At 38.6% G+C, this 26,841-nt stretch overlaps 2 protein-coding genes across 17 annotated transcripts in view; one reads left to right on the top strand and one right to left on the bottom strand.

Moving 5' to 3' along the window:
* Positions 1-26,841, bottom strand: part of CHLSN (cholesin) — a 366,272-nt gene that overhangs the window by 236,507 nt on the left and 102,924 nt on the right. For 6 of the 12 annotated variants that reach the window (XR_011964550.1, XR_011964551.1, XR_011964552.1 and 3 more), the window contains exon 3: positions 21,056-21,091. The exons of 1 other annotated variant lie outside the window; for it this stretch is intronic. Coding sequence is in view for 6 of the 11 variants with exons in the window: in XM_072597760.1 (XP_072453861.1) it covers positions 21,056-21,091 (36 nt within the window). In the remaining 5 variants the exon portion in view is untranslated. Of the gene's footprint in view, positions 1-2,897; positions 5,051-21,055; positions 21,092-21,607; positions 21,745-25,238; positions 25,325-26,841 lie in introns of those variants that run through there. 5 more of the 12 variants (XM_072597763.1, XM_072597765.1, XM_072597766.1 and 2 more) reach the window with 3 other exon arrangements.
* LOC140497155 (uncharacterized) lies at positions 1,029-26,661 on the top strand. Of its 5 annotated transcripts, XM_072597757.1 has the most exons (4): positions 1,051-1,382; positions 22,482-22,604; positions 23,944-24,022; positions 24,516-26,661. In XM_072597757.1, the coding sequence occupies exon 4, from the start codon at positions 24,552-24,554 to the stop codon at positions 25,521-25,523; it is 972 nt and encodes a 323-aa protein (XP_072453858.1). In that variant the 5' UTR covers positions 1,051-1,382; positions 22,482-22,604; positions 23,944-24,022; positions 24,516-24,551; the 3' UTR covers positions 25,524-26,661. The 5 variants fall into 5 exon arrangements, 4 of the variants coding, with proteins under 4 accessions (XP_072453858.1, XP_072453857.1, XP_072453856.1 ...); XM_072597756.1 differs by lacking the exon at positions 23,944-24,022; XR_011964549.1 differs by lacking the exons at positions 22,482-22,604; positions 23,944-24,022; positions 24,516-26,661 and adding an exon at positions 5,047-5,375 and having other exon boundaries at positions 1,029-1,382.

Here is a 26,841-nt window from a genome sequence, read left to right as displayed (position 1 = left end):
ATAGGCTATAAGCTTCCTAAAAGGTAAAGGATATATTTCATTTCTACCTTTGTATCCCTAGGATAATGCAGGGCAGATAGAAGGTACTTAATAAATTGTTGTTGAATGATGGAAAGTTTAAATCGTCTAGAAGCTGGTAAATTGTAAAAATAAATCAATACATCCTAGCAACCAAGGCTAGCCCAAGGCAAATTAAGTCTTTATCTTGTCTCTTCTCTCCCTCTTTAGATTCCTTTTTTTGTTTGTTTGTTTCAAATCATATATTCAAGTAACTGAATACTCTGCCTCCTGGCCCCCTAGTACTCTGGATGTTGCCAACTCCTCATCCACTCCAATCCCCCTTAGAAGTCACCCATCCTTCTGAGTTGAATCTACCAGATAGTATATAACTAGAATCAGCTGATACAGTGATGTATCCAAAGACAAAAAGAGCTGTTCATGCCTTCATCCCACTCAGGTAAAAATGCCTCAAATGAGACAATGTCTTAACCCAAGAACAAGTCTTTGGAAGTTGGAGGGGAGGGATTTTCAGGCACTTTGGAAAGCTAGTGGGGAATATGTTTCTGGATGGTGGCAGGGGAGTCATACCATGAATGTGACTGCCTACTCAAACCACAGGATACTGTGTTCAGTGGAGAATGAATGGGCTCTAGACTCTAGATTCCAGAGTACAGAATAAAGCTGATCTTATTTTGAAAAAAGGCACAGCTAGAAAAATTTAGGGGACATTATTGAGAACATATGAGAGTATTTTCTTCAGCTTCTACAAGTTTGGGGTACCTTAAAAATTTTTTTCTCATGGTTTGCTATGTCATTGTGGGTGTGGAGAGAATTAGGTCTTATTTTAAGCAGTGGGACTCTTAAAATTCAGTTACAGAGGTTGGCTAGACTCTGGGTGGGGCTGTTTTGTGAAGGATCCAACTTTTGAGATCTAAAGGAGGAAGTAGATGGCTCCAGCCATTCAGAAGTGTACAACCCCCACAGCCACCACCCCCCCCCCCCCCCACTCACAACTCCTCCACTCACAACTTTCTGTTCTACGATACCAAAATACCTCACCACGTAGGTTGATTTTAATTCTTTAAGTCATGTGACAAAACCATGTTACTTAAAATGCAGTGTGTGTGGTTTGAATGACTTAAGACCAAGTTCTTGTTTTCCTTACATAACTGTAGATTTCTGTAGTCTGTGCTTGCCTACCCAGACTTACATTCATACACGGCAACTGAAGAAGGTGACAAGTATTTAGACAGCAGGCAAAGACTAGAGCTACTTTTGAAATAGAAGCTTTTTATCCAGAAGTTAATTAAGTTGTCCTCGGACCAGGATTCACTGGGGAAAACTTACAGACAGTTTCAGGAGTAGAGCAGTCTGTAGCTGAGGTAAGTGCTTAACTTTGTTTAGATTTGTTTTGATCTGTAAAACTCTGGCCCTGCCAACAAGAACAATCCTGCTTTCAATTTTAGTTGTCCTCCCTCCTTCTGATTTACAGTGTTTTAGCTGTCTAGGAGACCAATGCAATTTCACATCTGTGGGAAGTTTCTTTCTCTTAAACTGAAGTTTATTTATAACATTGGCTAGCTCTAGGGACCGAATGAGAGTGGGTGCACTCCTGAACATTCACACACAGACACACACACACAGACACACACACACAGACACACACACACACACACACACAGAGTAGTGGAAAGAGAATTGAATTTGGAGTTTGATGTAAGAATGGGGTTGTTCCATTGTACATGTGTAACTTTTAGCAAGTTACTTAACATCTATCTCTCTGTGCTTCAGCTTCCTCTATTAAAATTTGTTTAAGAAGAAGAAACTGGCTAAATGATCTATTTCGGAGTTCCTTTCCAGTGGGACAGCCTATGATCCTATCTCTCTCACACACAAGCAGGCAGCCAATGACATTTATCTTCCTAGAATTTAGGACTGGGATCACTGATTAGATAGTTCAGGCCGTCTTCATTTAAGTAAGATTAGTGGTTCTCACCACAGCTGCTTCCTGGTGATGAAGGAAATGTTATTACTGAAAGAAAACAGGGCAGTTCAATGACTTACTGTTGTTGAGGAGTTTCATCCCAGAACAGAAATGGGGAGAAATTCAAAGTCAGAAGAAACAATGAACTTTTTATAGTAGGAGCATCTGGAATGTATTTGTTTCTGAGGAACATGAGACCTGAAAGTGGAAGATTCCTTTAGCTGCTGGAAGGAAGGGGAGAAATGGAAGGGAGGGGCAGGGCGAAAGGAGAGAAAGGGTTTCAGGTAGTGGGGAAGGGTACAGACTGGAATTACATATAAACAGCCTGGCATGACAGATATCGGTGCTTCCAGACTAGAGGGCAAGGGCACAACTCTTGGTTAGAGAGTCAAATGGATTCCAGGTTAATACTTAAAAAAAAGCCCAGATTTTTAAGTCTGGTACACAAAGATGGCATTATATGTAGGCAGCAGCCATGTGGAGTGATCCGAGAGACTGGGAAAGGCAGCTTCCAAAAGCAGACCTCCTCTCAAATCCCACACATTCATGAAATTTACCCTAATTTATTCACCCCTTTGCCTTTGATCTTTCAAGCGGTCTTTTAAAATGTAAATATTCCTGGGAATAATAACATATTGGGTCCCTAAAATCTTAGTCCTTCAAGTAGAAACTAGAGTTTAATACTTTCCTTACTTTCCTCCTGGACTGGATTGAAAACAGCAAGCTAGCTAAAGGAAGAGAGGGGGCCCAGAGAGGGGTGACAGAAATGTTTTCTAACCTACTTCAAGATACGTCTGGGAATCCTAAGTACTCCAAACCTCCACTGACTCACCACCCATTCCTTCCTCAATCTTACAAAAACAGCTCTCTCAAAGATTTTTTTTTGTAATTTTACAATAGCTTAATTCCATACCTGTTACTCAGTACTCATCCTGAGATGTATTTTCTGTAGCTTTTGATAGTCTTTCCTCTCTTGGTTGCAGCTTTTCTTCCTGGTTATCTTCTGACCTGGCTGAAAATTCCTTCCCTGGATCACCACTTATTTCCTTCCTTTCCCCCATGCCCAGTCTTACCTCCCCCCAAGCAAACAGTTGCCAAAAAGGTGCTTTGCTGAGCCCTCTTCCCTTCTCTCCTCACACTCCCTCTAAGCTCATAGATTCTCAAGGGTTCAATAATTATTTCTATTCAGATGAATCCCAAGCCTATATGTCTTTTCATAATATTTCTCTTAAATGTCAGTCCTACATCTCCAAAAGACTTCTGGACATATCTAGTCAGTCAAAATATTTTACTTCCAATTTATCGTGGATACAGCTTGTATATTATCTCCCCATTAGACAGTAAACTCTTTCAGAACTGGTGGCTTTTGCTTTTCTTGGTGTTCTCAGTCCTTAGCACAATGCCCGGCACATAGTAGATACTTAAATCTTTATTGACTACTGCCAGCCATGCAAAAAATTGTATACAAACAGGGTAGAATGAGGATATATTGGGAGAAAAGAACAACATAGGGAAGACACAAGAAATAAAGGGGGATTGGGAAAAGTTTCTGGTAGGAGGTGAGATTTTAAAAGAGACTTGAAGGAAGTCAGAAAAACAAATTGGTCTCCTGCCCCCTGGAACATTTCAGGCACAGAACAGCCAGTGAAAATGCCTGGGATTGGGAGATGGACACTCTTGTTCTATGAATGGCAAGGAGACGACATCACCGGACTGCAGAATATACGGGGACATGTAAGAAGACTGGAAAGATAGGGGACAGCAAGGAACTGCTCATGAAAGGCTTTGAAGGTTAAATGGGAGATTTTTATCTGATCCTGGAGAGAGCAAATGAAGTTAACCGAGTGTGTGAATGGGGAGGGGGGAGTGACATAGACTGTGCTTTGGGAAGATCACTTTGACAGGGAAGTGGAGAATGGACTACAGTGTGGAAGAGATTTGGTGCATGCAGAAACTTTCACAAGCACATCAATCGGGTGGGCTATTATAATAGCTGTTAAGGTAATCCATAAAGAGATGAAGAGCAAGGGAGGTTTTGAGAGATATTTCGCTGAGACATCATATGGGGGAGGGGAGATAGGAAGGCAATACTGAACAAAATGGAGTTAGTCATGTCAAATCTTAACAGTTAACTTTGAGTTCTTAAAAAATCCTCTCAACAAATCAAATCACATTTAAGGCAAAATGCCTTCCACATCCAGAGAAAGAACTGTGGAATTCAATTGCAGAATGTAACAGATCATTTTCTTTAGTATTACGTTTTGGTTTGTTTTATGATTTCTCCCATTCATTTTAATTCTTTTATGCAACATGATGAAGGTGAAAATGTATTTAATAGGAATGTACATGTAGAACCTATATAAAATGTATGTCATCTCAGGGAGTGAGGGGGGAGGGAAAAAATCTAATTTATATGGAAGTGATTGTAGAACACTGAAAACAAATAATAATTTAAAAAACCAAATCAAACCACATCCAACCCCCAAATCAAACTCATTGTCTTTCTCTTAAAATCTGCCCCTCTTCCCAACTTCCCTATTTCTGGCAAAGCTACCACCATCCTAAGAGTACTGGTAGCATAACAAATATTAAACTCAGATACAGGAAGTTCAAAATCCACTTTAGACACTTGCTGGCCATGTGACGGTGACCAAATCACAATCCTTTTGCATCTCTGCTTCCTCATTTGCAAATGGGAATATTAATAGCATCTATGTCACAGGAGTTATTGTGAGAATCACATGAGATAATGTATTAAAAACTAACTCACTCTCTCACTGTATCTCTCTTTCTCTGTGCAAATCCTAAAGAGCAATACAAACGTGAGCTACTACCACCACCACCATCATCATCCCCAGCAACAGAGTACAGGACAAAGAGTACTGACTCTGGAGTCGGAGGACCCGGGTTCTAATCCTTCCTCTGAAAGTCAAGTCACTTAACCTTCCTAATTAGGAACTTGTCCAACCAGACAGCCTGTGGGATCCCTTTGAGCTCTAGATCTATGATTACAGGCTCCCATGAATCAACTATGACTCTTCCTTCTCCATCTCTCTCCACAGACAATTAGCTGCCATTTCCTGTACATTCTACATTTACAGACTCATGAAAAATGCTATCCACCTCCAGAGAAAGAACTGATGGAGTCTAAATGCAGATCAAAGCACATTCTTTTTCACTTTATTTTTTTCGTGGTTTTTTTGGGTCTGTTTCTTCTTTCACAATATGACCAATATGGAAATTTGTTTTACATGACTGCACATGTATAACCTATAAAAAACTGCTTACCATCTGGGGGTAGGGGGAAGGGAGAGAATTTGGAATTCAAAATTTTAAAAATGAATGTTAAAAAATTGTTTTGCATGCAATTGGTAAAAATATTGTGTGTGTCTGTGTGTGTGTATGTGTATGTATAGATTCTACCTTCACAGCATCTCTCACCTTAACTGTTTTCTTTACACTCTTATCCTTACTATCCTAGCATAGTTCAGGGCCTCATCACCTTTTAAATGGACGGTCATAACAGTTTCCAAATTGGTCTCCAGCCCCCAGCATCTCCATATTTCAAATTCTTCTCCATATAACTGTTGAAATAATTTTCCTAAGGTATAGATCTAACCACATTTCCCTGCACAAAAATAAACCAATCTTCAGTGGCTCCCTAATGCCTGTAGGGTAAAATATAAACTTCTCTTAGCCAAGCATTTAAGGGCCTCTGCAACTGTCCTTCCCATTATAGGGTACTCTCTGGCTTCCCTGTGTATGTGCAAACCATATCCTATCCCTGCAATATTCTCCTCCTTCACCTCTGCCTTTCAAGGCTCACCTTAGGTACTAAAATAAAACCTCTTTAGTGAGGCCTGCTCATCCAGGCCATTAGAGCTCTTCCCCTACTTGAATATTCATGAAGTTTGTACCCTGTCTGGTCTCTTTTTTTGGCTATCCTTCATAATACTTATCTACATTTAGGTAGTACCCCCCTTATGGAATATAAACTCCCTGAGGGCAGGGCCCACTTTGTTCTTTGTTTAACACAGGCATAATAACAGTTACTGAAATAAGAATAGCTATGCCTTACTGACCTAAGTCTAAGTGAAAGTTTTGGTTTTCCTCTTGGTTTAAGGGAAGGAGAGAAAGGTAAGGAAATATAGGATGTATGGTTGTTTTGTTTCCTGGTGTGTAGAAAGGGAGTTCTGAAACACTTTAAGGTAAGTGCTTCAGGATTTCCAGGCAAACTGTGGTTTTGTGAAAGTCAGACAACAACTCTGGCCACACTGACATGAAAAGTTAAGAATCCTCCCTGGGGTTTTCTATTCCCCTTCATTTTTCTTCTCTCCCCTCTGAGGCTCTACTTGGTTCTTTCTGAAGGTAACTGAGTTCATTAGGAACAAGACAATGGCTGAAAAAAAGGCTCTATAATTGGAGTTTACCTCCTTAATCAAAGGGTGGAAGGCAAAATCAGATTAGAGCTGAGTGGTCAAAGAAGCCCCAGTCCCCACTCACCACAGTAAACACACTGTAGGTGGATATGGATGGACATAGAAACTACAGGACAAAAAAATGGGGGGGATGGGGGTTGAGGATGGGCAGAACCGCTGAAAACAGCCTTAAGCATACTATTTTTCACTTTTTTTATTTGAATCTTATACAAAATGAATAATAAGGAAATGTTATACATGATTACACAAATATAATCTACATCAGATAGCTAACTGTCTCAGGGAGGAAAGAGAGGAGGGATAAAATTTGGAACTTAAAACTAAAAAAAGTTTAAAATTGTTTTAATATGTAATTGGAGAAAAATATTATTTAAAAAATAAAAGAAAGAAGGAAATATCCAAAAACAGACACAATCTATGTACTCCAAAAAGTTTCCATAAATCATGTTGGTAAATGAAATCCTATTTCCAATTCTTCCTCCACCATTAACTTTATATTGTTGATAGGAAAGAGAATTCCCCTGGCCAAAATGAGACTTATGGAAACTTCAGGAGCAGCATATGCATACCTGGAAAAGAAGGTGGAGTGATCAAGTTGATGGGGTAGTTGGGTGCTTATGCTTGGACCCCAATTTCAAGATCACATTTCTCCTTAGCTTCAAAACACTACCCTCTACAGTCTTCTCCCCAGCCCAAAGACACTATGCCTACCAATAACTCAGGAGTGAGCCCCAGTAAGACAAACTATCTTTCCTCATTACAAGAACAAACTAACCTCTGAAGAAATTTTCTTGTAAAAACAGGACTATCTTGTAACCACAGAATTATCATGTAATGATTCCCAAAGTTATCACAATCAATCCAGAGGTCAAGCTATAGACATCAACTCTTAAAGCTATCTTGCTACAGACCAAAAATACATCCCTAAGACACTCCCCCTGCCCTTCTCCAGCAATGAATGATGCCTGTGACCCAGGTTACATATTATCACTTAATTAGCATACTTGCCACATAATCCACTACTTTTCCTATATAAGCTTTAGCATCATTCCTGTTAGACTGCAAGTTCTTTAAGGAACTCTGCCCACTATATTGGCATTAAAATAAGCCTTTGCCACTTTGACTTAAGGAATGCTTGAGCCCGTGAATTCATTCCAGATGACCCTGTCCTGTACTTCAGTCCTTGAGGGGTCCTTGAACTCCTTAAACCACATCAAAGTGAGGGGTAAGAGACAGACAGTTTTGGTAATGCACTGATACTTCCCAAATGCTAAAAGAGCCAAAAGTGATTGTGTATGGGAGTCAGTCTTAAGGCAGTAATAGTAACAGCTAGCATTTTTAAGGTTTGCAGAGTGCTTTACATGCTAACTCTTTTGATCCTCACAACAACCCCTGTGTAAATAGGTATTATTATAATAATCATTTTTCAGATGAAGAAACTAAGACTGAGAGAAAAGGTTAAGTGACTTGCCCAGAGTCACACAATTAGTAAGTGTCTAAGGTGAGTCTCTACTTATAGCCATTTGTCACCTAGCTGCCTAAGATTTAAGGAAACATATAGAGAAGCATGAGATTTGAATGGAAAGCTTACTATGTCTGAAGGCAGTATCTGTATCAAAGAGTTCTTAATCCATTTCTAACTTGACCATTTTCAATTAATCTCCAATTGGCAAAGACTCCAAGCTCTTGAATTTTCATGTCCTCTGCTTTTCACATCCTCCTCTAAACTTTTCTGCAAATGGTCTAGAGGTTAAAGAAATGAATCCTGGACCAAATCTTATTAAAGAGAATAATAACAAAAGCCAGCATTTATACAGCACTAAGTGCCAGGCACTGTGCTAAGTGCTTTGCAAACAGATGCTCTTATTATCCCCATTTTGCAGATGAGAAAACAAAAGGTTAAGTGACTTGCCCAGTGTCATTAGATTATTGGGTTTTTGAAGGCAGGGGCTGCCTTTCTTTTTATGAACTGTGTACACATCACTTAGCATAGTGCCAGGCACATAGTAGACACTTAATAAATAATTTATTGGATTTTACTGATTGGTCACACAGCTAGCAAGTGACTTGAGTCTTCCTGACTCCAGGTCAGGCATTCTATCCTCTCTACTATCTAACTGAAAAGAGAAGAATTTCCTTGTAATGAAAAATAATCATGCTCTGATTTAATTGTTCTGAAAATGTGGAAAAAATTTTGGGTAACAATTTTATCTTTAAAGTAGAAAAACTAAAGGTAGAAGTAGAAAACATTAATGATGGAACCCTAATAAAGCCTCCCCTAGCCCCAATATTCTAAGTTTCTTATAGGCCCCATTGAACAGCAGGCCCACTGCCCCTTACCTAGCCATTCATCTCCCCACACACTCAATATCTTAACTTCTTCATATATGGCTCACTGCTCACTAGGACAACAGGTATGTCCATGAACTCATAGTTCTCACAGAAACAGGAGGCTGGGAACCCAATCCTTGCCTCTACCTAGGCACTGCCCCCAGACCCATTCCTTATATTTCCCACAGAAACAGCAGGTATGTCCATGCACTCAACCACAACCACATCCATCTAGTCTCAGACAGGATCATAATAGTCAGTCAATCAGAAAGCAGCACCTCCCGAGCAGGATGTGGCCCCCAAAACAATAGAAGGTTTTTTCCCTAAGTAGACATCTGCACAGTAATAGTAAAGAAATGACCTAGAGTAAACTTATGATGTGGAGAGGCTTATTGTAGTATCATTATCATAATACATACCCCCCAATGGGTTTTTCTGTATGCATTACGGGTAATTGTATGTGCAGCTCCACTGCACTCCCCATTACCTAATTCCTTAACAAACCCTTCCAGCCTTTTTAGTATTCGTAATTTGTTATGTAATTGCATCTTTACTCTATAAATATTCATCTTGCTTTCTCTGAAGTTGCTGGTTCCGCTCAGAACTTAGCCCATTTCATGAGAGGCATCAATCTCAATAAATGCTTATACTTGGATTAGAGGTGGTCTGACTCGGAATTCTTTGATGTGGTTCCGCCACAACACATCAACACAGCAACAGTTTTTGGTGTCCCTGGTGGGCAGAGTTGAAACCTCAAGATCAACACATACGCAAATACATATAGACCTACACACATCAGTAGGTCATATACACATATCATCTAGTTCAGTCCAAAGAAGTAGTCATCTAGCCTTTCCCTGAAGACTAAACCCAGACCTGTTACATTAGCCTCTGCCAAGAGCAAGTATTTTGGACAGTTCCAATGGTTAAGAAATTTTCCTCAACAGAACCAGGAGAACTTGGTGCACAGCAACGACCACAGTGTGTGAGTTTGTTCTGGTAGACTTGGATCTTCACAGCAATGCAAGGGCATAAAAAAAAAAATTCCCAATGGTCTTCTAAGGCAAAATGCCTTCCACATCCAGAGAAAGAACTATGGAATTCAATCACAGAATGTAGCAGATCATTTTTTGTGTGTGTGTATTATGTTTTGGTTTGATATATGATTTCTTCCATTTATTTTAGTTCTTCTACACAGCGTGACTCTAGTGAAAATGTATTCAGTAGGAATGTATGTGTAGATCCTATATAGAATTCCCCCCATCTTGGGGAGGGAGGGGGTGGTGGGTAGAGGGATAGGTGGTGGGGGATAGGTAGGGGGAAAAAAATCTTAGTTTTATGGTAGTGACTGTAGAACACTAAAAATAAATAAAATGAATATAAAAAAATAAAAAAGAAATTTTCCTCAACCCAATTATTCCAAGGAACTTCTCCCCTCACCTACCCCATCCCACCCCATGTTCTACCTACCAAGATTAAACAATGCATGTCTAATCCCTCTTCCATGTAAATCTTCAAATATCTGAAGTCAGCAGTTCAATTCCCCTTCCTCATCCCACTCCTTAAACCTTCTCTTTCAAAGGCTAACCAACCCCAATTTCTTCAAATGTTTTCTAATCCTTTCACTACACTGGTAACTGTCCCTCCCCCAAACTCACATTCATGTTTAAACTTATGGATGTCTCTTCAAAAATATGGTAGCTCCCCCCAAATCCCCACTCCCAACATTTGATGTGTGGTCTGAAGGAAGCAAAGTATAACAAAACACAAAGGTTCTTCTCTCTAGACCAGAAGTTCTTAACCCTTTTTGTTTCATAGACCTCTTTGGCAATCTGCTGATTTCCTCCTTGTGGACCCCTTTTTCAGAACAATTAAAATACATAAAATAAAATGCAAAAGAATTCAATTGTATTGAAACAGTTATAAAAATATTCTAAAAAACAAAGTTTAAGGTTAAGAACCTTTACTGTAGATACTATCTGTAGATCAAGATCATATCAGCCTTCTCAGCTGCCACATCACATGCCCCAGTTTCCTCATCTGCAAAATGGGGATAAGAGCACTTATTTATAAAAGGTGGATGTGATAGTGGAACTATCAAAATACATCTGTAGTCTACTAAAACCACTCAAACATTTTCATCTCAACTGTTTCCTGATCATACACCCCCAAGTGTTCTGGTATTGTATTTGTGAACTCCAGTGTAGGACTTAACACTGAATCTGTGGAAATTTTACCTTGTAAGCTTCAGCCCATCGTTCCATTCTGAGATCCTGTTCTTGATTCTGTCATTCACTCTATTAGCTGACCCTCCCATCTGATAAGCACACTATTTATATTTGTTCAATCCCAGGCAATAACAAAAACTTTTGACTACAGTAGAGAAAGACCATGGTTGGGAAACATACTGGAGTATATTAGAGATCTCTGTCCAGGTAGACCAATCCTTTAAACATCATTTTTTGGTATGGTCAGCTACCCAGTTCAAAAACTACCTAACTATGCTATTGTGCAGTTCACATCTTTTCTTCTTTTCCATGTGGTCTGTGAAAGATCTTGTCAAATTTCTTACTAAAATTCAGATATATTCAAGAGAGGCTGTATGCCCTTTCTCAGTATCTATGTCTATAGCATTCCCCTAAGCCTAGTAGCCACACTCCTCACAAAAGGAAATGAGGCATGTGGATTCAAAATTCAGATAAAAAACTTACTAATTTATTGGTATACAAAACATGAAGGAATAGGCCTAGAACCAATACTCCTGTCAGAGCTTTTATATATATACATATGAAACTTTTGGGGGAAATGTAAATTTTTCTAAAATATGGATCCTATACATTTCCCATAGATAGTTTGACCAAAGGTTTTTGTCAGACTCCATAACATATTTAAAAAACATATGAAAGCACAAATCTGCATTATGAATATGTATATGTTCTTTCTCTTTAAACACTTATATGATTACCTAACATGGGCTTTTGTATTTGGTAAGCCCCCAGAAATACACAGTTGTTGAACTGAATATTTTGGGGAGATCAGAATATTATATACCATTCATTTTTATTGTACTAGTCTTGATTTAGAGTTAGCTACCAGAATCTTTATCCCCAGGAAACCTGAAGAAAGACTAACCCATCATTTTCTCTATAGTTATAAGGGCAGATGTCAATATTGCATAAAGGAGAGAGAAGGGTCTAGATGTCTAAATATTAAGACTTCTCTAACCAGAGATTCTTAACCTTTTTTGTGTGCTGGACCCCTTTGACAGTCTGATGAAGCCTAGGGATATCTTCTCAGAATAATGTTTTTAAATGCATAAAATAAAACACATAAATTACAAAGGAAATCAATTATAATGAAATGTTATTTTAGTCACTTTTCAGTTGTGCCTGACTCTTCATGACCACTTTTGGGGTTTTCTTGGCAAAGATACTGGAGTGGTATGCCAATTTCTTTTCCAGCTCATTTTACAGATGAGGAAACTGAGGCAAACAAGGTTAAGTGACTTTCCCAGAGTCATAAAGCTAGAAAGTGTCTAAGGACAGATTTGAATTCAGGAAGATGAGTCTTCCTGACTCCAGGTCCAACACTATTGTCCACTGCACCACTTAGCTGCCTTATATTGAAATAGTTATCAAAATATTTATTTTTTAAAAATTCATAGATTCCAGGTTAGGAATCCCTGTTCTAAATAAAAGCAGATTCTAATAAAAAAAAAAAGCTGAATTGCAACAAGAAAGTTTCTTGGGTACTTGGAGCTTATTTGAGGATGAAAAGGAGAAATAATATCTTCATTCTTATATATTTCTTTTTTTTCTTAATAAATTATTTGTTTTCAGTCTTCAACAATCACTTCCATAAGTCTTAAGTTTTCTCCCCCTCCCTCCTCTAGATGGCATGCAATCTTATATGGGTTCTACACATACATTCTTATTAATCACATTTTCACATTAGTTATGTTGCATAGAAGAATTAAAAAGAATGAGAGAAACTAAAACAAAACATAACACAAGAGAAAATAGTCTGCTTCATTCTGTGTTCCAATTCCATAATTCTTTCTCTGGATGCAGATGGCATTTTGCCTCAAGAGTCCTTTGGGAATGTTTTAGATCCTTGCATTGCTTGAAGGGCTAATCTATCAGAAACAGTCCTCGCACACTGTGGCTGTTACTGTGTACAATGTTCTCCTGGTTCTGCTCATTTCACACAGCATCAGTTCTTATAAGTTCTTTCAGGCCTCTCTGGACTCCTCCTGTTCATCATTTCTTATAGCACATTAGTATTCCATTACATTCATATACCACAACTTGTTCAGCCATTCCCCAATTGATGGGCATCCCCTTGATTTCCAGTTCTTGGCCACCATAAAGAGAGTTGCTATAAATATTTTTGTGTATGTGGGACCTTTTCCCATTTTTATGATCTCTTTGAGATACAGTCCTAGAAGCGATATTGTTGGGTCAAAGGGTAGGCACATTTTTGTAGCCCTTTGGGCATAGTTCCAAATTGCTCTCCAGAGTGGTTGGATCAGCTCATAGCTTCACCAACAATGAATTAGTGTTCCAACTCTCCCACATCTTCTCCAACACTTATCATCTTCCTGTTCTATCATGTTAGCCAATCTGATAGGTGTGATATGGTACCTCAGAGTTGTTTTGATTTGCATCTCTCTAATCAATAGTGATTTAGAGCATTTTTTCATATGACTATAGATAGTTTTAATTTCTTTTTCTGAAAACTGCCTGTTCATATCCTTTGACCATTTATCAATTAGAGAGTGACTTGTATTCTTCTAAATTTGACTCGGTTCCCTTATATATTTTAGAAATGAGGCCTTTATCACAGACACTAGTTGCAAAAATTCTTTCCTAGTTTTCTGCTTCCCTCCTAATTTTGGTCACACTGGGTTTGTTTGTGCAAAAACTTTTCAATTTAATGTAATCAAAATTATCCATTTTGTACTTTATAATGTTCTCTATCTTTTGTTTGGTCATAAATTTCTTCATTCTCCATAAATCTAACAAATACCTTGCTCCCCTAATCTATTGTTAGCATTAGCCTTTATACCTAGATCATATATCCCTCTGGACTTCATTCTTGTGTCAGGCATTGGTCTATGTCTAGTTTCCGCCACACTGTTACCCAGTTTTCCCAGCAGTCTTTGTCAAACAGTGAGTTCTTATCCCAGAAGCTGAGATCCTTGGGTTTATCAAACAGTAGACTGCTACATTCATTGACTGCTGTGTCTTGAATACCTAACCTATTCCACTGGTCTACCCTTCTGTTTCTTGGCCAGTACCAAGTGGTTTTGATAATTGCTACTTTATAATACAATTTGAAATCTGGTAGATCTAGGCCACCTTCTCTAGCATTTCTTTTCATTAGTTCCCTTGATATTCTGGACCTTTTGTTCTTTCAGATGAATTTTGATGTTATTTTTCCTAGCTTTAGAAAATAATTTTTTGGTAGTTTGGTATGGCACTGAATAAGTAAATTAATTTAGGTAGAATTGTCATTTTATTATATTAGCTCAGTCTACTCACAAAGCAATTGATGTTTTTCCAGTTACTTAGATCTGACTTTATTTGTGCAAAAAGTGTTTTGTAATTGTGTTCATACAGTACCTGGGTTTGTTTGGGCAGGTAGACTCTCAGATATTTTATAGTGTCTACAGCAGCTTAAAATGGGATTTCTCTTTCTATCTCTTGCTGTTGGGCTTTGTTATTAATATACAGAAATGCAGATGATTTATGTGGGACCAATTTTCCTAATGAATATAGATGCAAAAATTTTAAATAAGATATTAGCAAAAAAGAATACAGCAATTTATCCTGAGAATAATATATTGTGATCAGGTAGGATTTATACCATTAATGCTGGGCTGATTCAATATTAGGAAAACTATCAGCATTATTGATCATATCAACAACAAAACTAACAGAAACCATATGATTATCTCAACAGATGCAGAAAAAGCTTTTGACAAAATACAACACCCATTCCTATTGAAAACACTGGAGAGCATAGGAATAAATGGAGCCTTCCTTAAAATAATAAGCCGTATCTACCTAAAATCATCAGCAAGCATTATATGCAAAGGGGATAAGCTAGATGCATTTTCAGTAAGATCAGGGGTGAAACAAGGATGTCCATCATCACCACTGTTATTCTATATGGTACTAAAAATGTTAGCTTTAGCAATAAGAGAAGAAAAAGAAATTGAAGGAATTACAATATGCAAAGAAACTAAGTTATCACTCTTTGCAGATGATATGATGATATGCTTAGAGAATCTTAGAGGAACAAGTAAAAAACTACTTGAAATAATAAACAACTTTGGAAAATTTGCAGGTTCTTATATATTTCTTAAGCACTTGATTGTGGGGGTGTATGGACCTTCCAAAAGGAGAAGTGTGGTCTGTCCCATCAGACAGGACTTGGAATGGAGCTCAGATTCCATCATATCACTTTTAGCTGTGCAATACAGGCCAGCTGCATTCCATTTTGGTGGGTCTACTTCCTTTACACAATGACAAAAAAAAAAAGTCTACCCTAAATATATATTACTGAATTCATTCCCCATTCTTCACACCAAGTATGGCAATCAAACTGTGTGGAGGAAAAAAGAGATTCCAAGGGCATACTCAGACCCTAAACAAAATCAATCTCTCTCTCTCTCTCTCTCCCCCACACATACAGAACCATATTGATTATAGTGATATAAAACTGTAATATGGACCCAATGAAATGTCAGCCTCAGAAGACTCAAAAATAGCACTTTATTTATATTTCTACTCTCTTGGGCAAGATTATTTCATTCAGTATATATGAAGGAACACAACTGCAAGCTGTCTCCAGGAACAATGCTGTTGTGGAATTATTTTTTCTTGAGGCAAAGAGAAAGGAGACAGGAGAAGGGGAAGGGTCTAAATAGACTGATAGCATGTCTTTAATATTACATGAAAATATTACTTTCTTGAAAACAAAACATCACTCCACAAAAACAGCATAAATACATGAAAGTTTTAAATTTAATCTTTTGAAGTAAGGGTTATTTAGTTCAGATAGACAGATACATAGATTTATACACATACAGATCTCAAAATTAGGCTAAGGTGTGTGTGCGTGGGGCTGGTTCCTTTGGTTCCTCTTCAAAGTACCATTTTAATATCAGTACCAAGGCCAGATCCCAATGCTTTTCATCCAACTAATCAGTTCTATTCTTGCCCTAGGTATGGCAGTTTTCCAAATAAAAACCACTTTAATTAACTAGCAAGTTCTTAGACTGTGCCTGGACAATGAGCCAACCACAAAAGCTATGAACCACAAAGTAAGACTGAAATTCCACGTAAGAGAATCTGACATGGTTACTCAACAATCCACTTACCAGAAGGTTTGGAAAGGGCTGAGTAGGCAGTAATGGAAACATTAATAGAGACTGAAGGAGCTTCAAAAGTTCACTTCTACCAGGGAAAAAAGATAATGACAAAAAAAGAAAAATTAAATTTCTTTGGACTGAGGCAAGGAAAGAATTAAACCATAAGGAAAACACCATCAGAACAAGGAGCTTTTTAGCTCTTCTGTTTCTATAGGAAGAAAACAGGATAAATCAATCCAATGGCACTTATTGAGTACAAAAACTTAAAGTCATACATACTGCCTATATCTCATATCAAAGAGTATTAGAAGAGACTACACAAGTAATCTAACTAAATGCCTAAATTTTATAGATGAAAACAGAGACCTAAAAAAAGGAAGTGATTGGTTTCCAAATCATGGAGCTCAAGAAGTAGCAGAGCTGAGACCAGCCCCTAAGTCTCAAGACTGTTTTCCCAAAGTTCCTTCCACAACGTCATGCTGCCTTCCCTCACAACAGCTGTTTCCAAAGAGTATGCTGAGGCAAACTAGTGTGCCAGGAGTTTTGCCAGGTGTGTTGTGAAATTCTGGACATTACACCATTGCAAATAAAAGAAAACTGATCAATAATTTTGTTTCATATGGATTTTGCTAGCTTAGCCTACACAGTACAATAACTGCAGTATTCATTTTTTAAAACTCATCTATTACATATATGTGCTAACACCAGAACACATTAGGCTCTGTAGCTGCAAAGGACTCAATAAAAACAGCCACTCTTAATGAAAGGAAACGGGGTATATGTGAGCCTAAAGATTCTCCGGCAGAGTTCCAAATCTAAATAGGCAAAAAATTCTTTGCTAGGAGGGGGAAAAAAAAGAAGTCTGAGAACCTCTGATTTACAGAATATCTGCCTGTGCCAAAAGCCCAAATTATAACCAGTAAAATGACTTATCAGTCCCCCTCTACATTCTATAGTACTACTGTCATTTTTAGGAATGTTCAGAAAAATGGAAACCAAAATCAAGCAATCAAATCTTCAGGGGTCTGTTCTGTGTTTAAGAGGATTTTTCTAAGAAGTTAGAAAGTTCATTATCAATATATTTAAAAGTGATCTTCCCAGAGCTTACATGTACTGATGTGGGCAATTGTGAGCGTAAAGTGACTTTTTTGGAAGAAGCTACCAAAAGGTTGCTCATTTTTTTTTTGCTCTTTCTCATCATCACTCAATTCAATAAGCATTTACTCTGCACATGCAATTTGCCCAAGCACCAAGAGGGATACAAAAGAAGTAGAAGAAACAGTTCCTGCCCTCAAGGAGCTTACAACCTAGTTAGCAAGCTAATGCAGACATGAAATAAAAAGAGTATAACTATGGAGGTATATAAAAGTAGGACCAACACAGTGTGGGACAGCTCAAACACATGGAAGGGCTTAGAACTGGCAATGCCTTACAGCAGAAAACAGCAGGAATCTGTCGAGAGACATTGTTTCTAGTCCCGGCCCTGCCACTGAATAGACATGTTCTTTCTGAAAAAGTCACTTTATCATCTCGGGCCCACAGTGTCCACATCTTTAAAACAAAGGCTCCCTTCCAACTCTAAAAAAAAAAAAAAAAAAAAATTCTATTAATTCTATAAGTCTATTATCCTCAGTAATGGAAAGAAGCTGGGTTTGACAAAGAAGTTTTCATGAAGGCAGTGAATTTGTGTACAAGACTATGAATTATAAGAAGTGTACTATCAAACTGAGGAGTAAAGTCTCTGGATGCATTATAAAATGGTGTTTTCAGTTAATGGGAAGGTGACTGAAGCAAGGGTGATGTTGAAAAGTAGTAGAAAATGAGGAAAAATTGGTAAAGTAGGACATTAACTGATGGAAAACCCTCAGGCTAGGCTAAGGGATTCCAATATGAGGAAACTGGGGAGCTGTTGTTTGTTCTTACAGAAGGGAATCAATACACTCTAAAAAAGGAAACCCAAAGAGAACATAGGGAAAAAGACAGATGCTATTAAATATTTCTACTGAGCCACAGCTTGGAAAACACAGATAATGCACTTCTTCAGTCACATCTACCAAAGTGAGTAGACTAATGCTGCCATATAGTCTGTCCACTCCTATATGGGACAAGAGGGGATCCTACAGGACAGATGTTCCAGCAATAGCACACCATGTGACCAATCAAAATCCAGCTAGGCGGGATAATTTCAGCACCCAAAATTAAATAGCAACATCACTAAGAGACCATTTAAGTAAAATAGTCAAAGGCTATTAAGTGAGCACAGAATTCCAATGAAGAGCTGATCTGATCAATTAAAGCACCAGACTTTTCCAGGGCAACAATGTTTTAAGCTCTAATGGATAAGCTTGACTCTTAGCAGCCCAGAATTTGCCACTAGGCCCCAGGTGTGTAAGCTGAACTCCTCCTCTTTAAATCGACCCCTTTGAGTACCTATGGAAAAAGGGAAGTCTCACAGGCTTGTGGGTCACTGTTGACCTATCTTTTCCTCACCCCATTCCCTAAAAACTAAACGGTAAATGAGAGGTGGAGTTTATTCTCTGGAATAATAATAATAGTTAACCTTACTATGTTTGAGGCACTATGCTAAGCACTTTATAGGTATCATCTCAATTAAGATAATAAGGGCAAGAAAAAAAAAAGCCACAGAAGAGCTTAAACCATCCTAGGAGGAAGGAGCATGGAAAGTTATATGCAGTGTTTCTATTCTGAACTGCTCTAGGATAGGCAGTTTGGAAAGAAAAGTCTCCTCCCATAGCCTCCTGCCTGTCTGATCAGTTGGCCTGAGTCGCCTTTGCTAGATCCCACCATGGAAACTGATATCCGTTATATCTCACCCCCTAACTAGTTCAGCCTTAACCTTCCCAGGTTTATCTTACAGTCCTCTTCTTCCTACACCTTCCACTGTGGTCAAACTGGCCATCCTGCCCCACCTCCCACACGACAGCCCCTGTCCTTTATCCATGCCCTCCTGCTGCCCATACCCTGAGCCTGCGAGGCAGCTCCTCTTCACTTCTTCTTAGTAGGCCTCACTGCTTTCAAGGCTCAATTTAACTGCCTCCTTCCACAAGGTCATTCATGATTCCCAATCCGATCCTACCAGTAAAATGTCTCCTTTGATTATTTCCTCTTTATTTTGTTCATATCTTGTTTATTTTTCATGGGATCAAAGCACTGCAGGATCAAAGATTTAGAGCTGGAAGGGGCCTCAGCAGTCACTTATTCCATTCCCTCATTTTACATATGAGGAAACCAAGACCCAGAGAAGTTAAATGACTTGCTCAAAGTTGCACAGATAGTAAATGTCAGAGATGGAATTTGAGTCCTGGTGTGCTGATTTCCCAGCCAGAGTACTTTCCACTGTACCATGATGCCTACTGTTGTCTCTCCAATAAAATGTTAGCTCCTGGAGGGCATAGGCTGTCTCATTTTGTCTTTGTATCCTCTAGCATCTAGCATATTGAAAGAACTTAATAAATGCTAGGTGGTGCAGTGGATAGAATGCTAGATCTGTAGTCCGGAAGACCTGAGTTCAAATCTGGGTTCAGGTACTTACTAGCTCTGTGAGAGTAGGCAAGTCATTTAACTCCTGTTTGCCTTGGTTTCCTCATTCTGTAAAATGGGGATCACCCACCTCCCAGGGTTTTTGTAAGGATCAAATGGAATAATAACTGTAAGGCATTTAGCATAGAGTCTGGCACATAATAAACACTATATACATGTTGTTTAGTCATCTTCAGTCATACCCAACTCTTTGTGACCTTTTTTGGGAGATTAGAATGGTTTGCCATCTCCTTTTCCAGTTCATTTTACAGACGAAGAAACTGAAGCAAACAGGGTGAAGTGACTTATCCAGGGTCACACAGCTAGTAAGTGTCTGAGGCCAGATTTGAACTCATGAAGGAGTCTTCTTGATTCTAAGCCCAGTGCCCTATCCACAGCATCACTTAGCCGCCCAATACAAATGTTAGTCACTCTGATGATGATGATGATGATGATGATTGAATGACTGATATAACTCCTGCTTTGCTTTCAATTTTCTGCAGCTCCTATTACAGTATTATGTATCCATAGTAATGTAGTCCTGTGGCTGGTTTTCCATCCTGCTGAATTTGAATCATATTTTCGTTATGGAAAAGAGAAAAGGCACACACAGCCGAATGGATGACTAAAGATCCCTTCTGTTTGGTTTTGGAGTACAGTCAAGGACACATGCTTAAACAAAACATTCAGACACAAACAGCTTATCTTCATTTAGTCCTACCTAAAATCAGAAGCCCTGAAATTAGTTGTATAAAAGTAGGGAACAGACTAGAGGTAGATCCAGAATCAGAGGTTCACAAACTTATTTGGCCTACCACCCAATTTTCAAAAAAAAAAAAAATTAGTAATCTGGAAATCTACTTTCTTTAACCCTTTAGGTTTTCTTTTTTTAAATTTGCATTATTTCAAACTACTACCACCCCCCTGAATCCTTCCAGTGCCCCTAGGGGGCAGTAGCACCCCCTTTGGGATCCTATACTCCAGATAATCCACAAAGCATAAAACTAATACGTGACATGATTTGTTTCCTGAGTCAAAGGATTTTGACAGCCTCTGGCTGTGAAAAACAAAACAAAGCAAAGCACTGAAAATCCTCAAGGATCCAATGAGAAGCCGTCCAGATTTAACATCTCATGCCTTTTAATCCACTCTGTTTAGAATAATTTTGTTTTCTACCCATGATAAATGTTCAAAAGATTTTCCTTCCACTTTGCCTTAAAGAAAAATTGAGATAATTGCCTCTCAGGACAATCTATGCTCTTAATTTTTAAGTCATGTTGGAATCACCCATGGTGATTATTCATGACTTGACTCACTGGAAGATGGCTGATACTGAAATGGTACAAGCCCTATAAACCTTAGAAAAAAAAGTTGGAGACATACCTGAGAAACTTCTGTATCCAAACGGTCTGTGGATATCTGGAAAAGAGAGGGAAGGGGAATTACTCATTATTAATTCAACTTTTTAAAATGTTAATGCATCACATTAATACAAGGTTAATGAATGGGTACAGGGAGTGGGGGTGCATTTCTCCATCAAAATTAAACTGAATCTGAACATGACTGATACGTAAAGAACAGGTCCAATGAGAACAAACCAAGATTAGGGACTAAATCTGGATTTCATTGCTGTAAGGACCTTTTCTCCTGAGAAGGAGTTGCATTTACCAAAGCACATCACTACAGAATTTTAGACAGTTGCCTTTAGACAAAGTTCTGACAGTACAGAGTTTCAGTGACTTACCCAGGGTCACACAGCCCGTATGGGTCAGAGGGAACACATAACCAAGTTCTCCTGGCTCCAAAGGAAGCTCAGAGCTTTCTACATCATATTTCTCTCTGTATCTAGATCAATAACCAATTTTTTAAATTTTCCCGGCTATCTTGCTATCCCACTTCACTGAAAAGAGCTAACAGGCCTGGCTTATTTCTCACCTTTTTTAACGTTAAGTTTTCAAAACGGGCAACTTCACTATTCAAATTAGACTGGTTCATGACAAGCTTCTCCAGGAGAGTTGTGGCTTTTTCTTTGGGAGTTGACACCAATCTTGCATCAAGTACCTTAAAGTTACCTATAACAATGGTAGAATAACTTCACCAAAATTTTGGGTATGACACTACAGACTATTCCAATGATGAAAATTTATTATACAGACATGGTTTTTAAGATCTAAAACTAGAAGGGGTCTTATGGATCATCCTACTTTGACCCTGCATTTTATACAGGGTTCCCCAAGGCCCAAGGTCATTTGCCCAACATCACCACTGGGAGGAAGAAGCAGAGCTAGGATCTGAAGTTGGTTTTTTGGATTCCAAATACAGGCCTCTTTTCACTACCACATCCTCCTTCAACTTCTGCTTTTGATTTTGAAAAAAACAATTTAAAAGACTTCCATATACAAGGGATTATGTTAGATGCCAAGGAGACTACAAAAGTTCTGAAGATAAGTGAGTCAACGTACTTTAGTGAAAAAAGCACTGGATTTGGAGTCAGAGGACCTGGCTTCCAAATCTCTTATAGTAAGGACTATCTTCTGTCATTTTCCACAAACCACTTCTCTGAGTCTAAATTTCCACATGTTTACACTGAGGGGGTTGCATGAAACCTTCTCTAAGTCTTTTTTCAACTACAAAGTGGTAATATCAAAGATTTAGGGATGAAACAGGTCTTGAAGATCAGCTTATCCAAACCTTTATTCATTCAGCAGAGGAGAAAACTGAGGTACAGAGAGATGGCTTATTCATAGTCACACAAAGACAAGGTGGCAAAGCTGAGAAATGAACCCAAGTCCACCGAATCTCTTTCTAGTTCACTACATCGATCCTAAATCCCAAAGAGGAGTTTCCAAAAGTGCTTGAACAATGATGGCGTTGTTGGTATAAGCATACAGCCTCTTGAAGAAACAAGATTCACTGAAATGGACAATCTGTGGTATGTATGCAGCCCTACTCCCCCAAAAAACCAACAATCACATTATTTTATACCAAATAGATGTTTCAAATAAAATATGCATTTTTCATAGCAAATCAATTCTGTAATCTGCAATGACTCTACTTCTTAGGGATATTTATTTATCACCCAAAGTATATGCAAACTACCATTTTTCAGTTATACCCAACTAAGCCTTCAGGTGTTCTATTAAAGTTATACCTCTGAATTTATGGCCTTCAATTTCCTTTAAATAAATAGCAATTATATCTTGCAACACAGTCTACTGTTTAGTTAAAAGGAAAAAAGAGAAGCCATTTTGTATGGAAACAGAATTATTAAAGAGTGATACATGATGGGACCATTATAGCTAACAGTCTGTCAACACTGTCGGTGAAACCCCTAACTTTGGGAATTTACAACTTAGCAGTAAAAATGTACTCCAGGCTGAAAAGGAATAAATCAGACTGCAATCCAATGGAGATTATTTTTTAAAAATATGATGCCTGCTATCGCTACACTGTGAAATTTTCTATCATTTCCATAACAGAATTTTTTTAAATTTAAAATGCATGAGTTCCAAAATACGAAACAAAAATACTTAAATTCAGAACTAAGATTAGAGACTAAGAATCAAACCTTGTAATTACTCTTTGCTCCTTCTATGGTTTTGTCTTTGGCGTTTGGGCAAAGTTTCTAATAATATAGCATATAAACTATGTTTGGAATAAATTATAGACTTGAAGAAGGAAAAAAATACCTCAGTAGAAAAAGGAATGGGGAAGTTACTGAGAAAACTTGTCTCACTTTGGTTCTGACTCCATCCTGGAGCACATCAGACTTGGGGGCTGCACCACAGACAGCCTGAGAAGGGGGCAGGAAGGGGGCCACCACTCGCCATCCTTGGTTCCGAATCTGGACGTTACATGCATTCACGTGGACCATCTCTCCTTCAACAGGAGGTGACTTTTCACTGATTCTCTAGGGTCACTTTCAAACATGAAGGAGTTGGAATATGGCTTAGTGTATATGGGAGGGCATGTTTGTACCTGACAGATTAGTTGATATTTTTATGTGTGAGTGCACACACACACACACACAGAGAGAGAGAGAGAGAAAGGGATACATGGGAAGATCCCCAGATCAAAAATATCTCATTCCATGAGATGGTGGTGAATTTGTACCAACTAAATACTTTCCTGCAACATATGAAGAAGGTGCTGTACACTGATTATCACACATTATTTTAATTGGCTCAATACCTTACTCAGATTAGCCTCGGTGAATAGGAATTCACAAGGGAAGGCCTTTGGGTGAATGAATGTTCTCTTGCTTACATGAGGCACATAGGGAAAGAAAGACTGAAGAGAGTGTGGGAGCACAAGCAGCTGGAGGACAAAGATATGGAGGGAAACTGGAAGGTAAGAAGAACATATTTTGCCCATTTTGCAATTTTATACCTTGTGCTCCAACTTTTTAAAATGGATATTGGGAATTCTACTAGGAATCTCTAGAACAAGGGTGGAGAACCTATAGCCTCGAGGCCACATGTGGCCTTCTAGGTCCTTGGATGTGGCCTTTTGACTGAATCCAAGTTTTACAGAACAAATTCTTGTATTATGGGGATCTGTTCTGAGAAGTTTGGATTCAGTCAAAAGGCTGCACTTGAGGACCTAGAGGCCTCAAGGCCACAGGTTCCCTACCCCTGCTCTAGAACCTTCTCAAAAGATTGCCCCAGGTTTCCTGAAACTTGCTGTTTACAAAAGAAAGTGATTGAAAACAAGTTTTCTGCTGTCACTGAGGTCAAAAACTCCAACACTTTCCCTTAAAATTATGACTATCTTGTTTAAGCAACCATCCTCCCTTAGCACCTGAGTCAATCAGAGGTCATTTCTGGCTCTGTTTCTTTTACAGATTGTGACTCTGTTCCCTCAAGCTCTTCCTTAGAAGATGACGTCACATAACATGACATGGATAAAATATCCAAGTAAAGAGTTCATTGAATTTGAAGATATCATAAGGTCACAGACTATCATATCAAGATTTATGCATGTCTACATTGCACTGCTTGTCCCAACAAGTCTGGTGGCTGGTACATTCAACCTGATCACCTTCATAAAGAAACGTACTATGCTAGGAAAACCGGACCTGTACCTCTTGGACTTGACTGTGACGAACCTTCTGGTGACCCTGTTTTCATTTACTGCCACAACCAGACCAGATTATATATTGACCACCAACCTGAGCTGCGGGGTACTCTCTTTTTTCTTCAACATTTGTTACTTCAATGCTCAATACATTCAGATTGCGATCCTCTATACATTCCTGTTTCAGGATTATTTGCCCTGTCTGAGGATGGTGACACTGATTGAAAAGCCCCTGGGAAATTTGAGCCTTGTCTTTGCTTGTGCTTTCAGCAGCTCCCTGGTAGGGGTGATGCTTCTAGGCATAGCTGGCTCATTACTTAAAAGTACCCTATGTCAGGTGGACCCACTGACAGCCTGGCCCGAGTATGAGATTGTCAAATTCAGCTTGGGCTTTGGGGTGACGCTGATTATAGAGGTGGTTTTCTTTACCCTGCTCATTGGGAAGCTGGTACAAAGAAATGCTCCTCCACAGAAAGACAAGTCCACTTACCTGGTCATGCTGACCATCACCCTGATCATGTTTGCTTGTCGTCTCTTTTACAACATTATGCTGCTCAACAGGTCTAGGCTCAAACTTCAGAGGGATAATGGTTCTCCCAGAGATGAGCTCATCATGAATACTGCGGAGCTAGTCCTGTTTGGTGAGAGTTGTGCAAGTAACCTGGCCATTCTTTTTCTTCATAAGCCATGTAAGCTTGCCCTGAGTAACAGCATACGAAATCTAACCAAACGGTGCCGGAGGGAAGAGGAGACGCACAACAGCATGCCCCTGTAGAGAGGAATCTAAAATGTGTCTGTATCAATGCGTGGTAGAGAAGCGCAACACTGGCAAGACATTAGTAGCTCAGCCTTTTAAGAGGAGCACAATCCATCTGTTGAAACTCCAAATTTGCACTGCAAGGTCAAGCAGGCAGGATTTGATGTCTTGGCAAGAGACTGTATGGATTTTTGTTACTACTAGATTCTAGAGCATCCACAAATATTCCTTAAATGCTAAAAAGCGCCTCCATCTAAATAAAATATCAGAATGGAAGGCAACCAGCCTTTTTAAGCTCCCTCAGAAGTTAAAACTGGTGCCAAGCTACCTGAATACACTCACAATGTATTCAATAAATACAAGCCAGAATATATTTAGATATTTAAGTAATATTTCACTTTCCCAGTCTGTTTTAAAATATGCTATTCATTGAAAGAGAATATGGGAACAACAGAGAGATAAAAAGCATGTATTATTGCTACAGCAGAAACTGGTTCTCGAATAGCTGAATAACTTAACATTAGTCAGAGAAGCTGGGCTAATGTCTTACTAAGAAAAAAATAAGAGTTTTTTATATACTATAATAAACTGAGGTGAAAAAGTTATCCCTCACATTTAAAAATGGTTTTTATGGTGCTGATTCAGTGATAATGAAGGGACGATTGTCTGTTTGCTCTAATACGCTATAGTAGAAAGAACAGTCATCAGGACTGAGGATCCCAGGGCTCTGGTCCAAGAACTCTGAGACTGTAATTTTGTATCAGTTGCTTTTCAATTTATTTTATATAACAAATGCCCCACCTATTTCCCTATCTGACAGGATTACTGTAAAGATCAAATGAGAGCACAAGTATCCAAGTGCTCTGGAAAGGATAAAACAGATACACAAATGCGAGGTATATTTACTATGAATAGGACAAGATTAGCCTGGTCATGGGAAGGTAAACTGAGGAAATTAATTTCACAGTATAGTGTGAACTTTACTGTACTCCTTTACCATTATGAGTTGTAAATCCAAGAATAATTCTTGATGTTAATGGTTTTACATTAAAATATGCATTAAAATAATTTCTCTTAAGTTAAAGAATGTGTTACCTGACAAGTGAGTTTTGTGAGGCAGGAATAAAAAGTATGCATTAAAAAAAATTCAACTCTGCTTCATTTATTCCCAGATATTCATAATGTACCTACTAGGTGGTAGACACTGTACAAGATTTTGTAAAGGACATGAAAGTGAATCAAACATGGTCCCTGGGGAGAATGACACGTCAACACAAACTACCATGAGATACAATGAGAGATCTCTTCATTCCAGTAGATCAGGTAAAGAGTGATG

This window comes from Notamacropus eugenii, chromosome 3, assembly GCF_028372415.1.
Source record: "Notamacropus eugenii isolate mMacEug1 chromosome 3, mMacEug1.pri_v2, whole genome shotgun sequence".
Classification (NCBI taxonomy): Eukaryota; Metazoa; Chordata; class Mammalia; order Diprotodontia; family Macropodidae; genus Notamacropus; species Notamacropus eugenii.
Note: the sequence above shows the minus strand (reverse complement) of the source record. Positions and strands in the feature narration are given on the sequence as shown.

Excerpts from the sequence above, each read along its gene's own strand:
- LOC140497155 (XM_072597755.1), top strand. The coding sequence starts at position 24,552 with ATGACGTCACATAACATGACATGGATAAAATATCCAAGTAAAGAGTTC.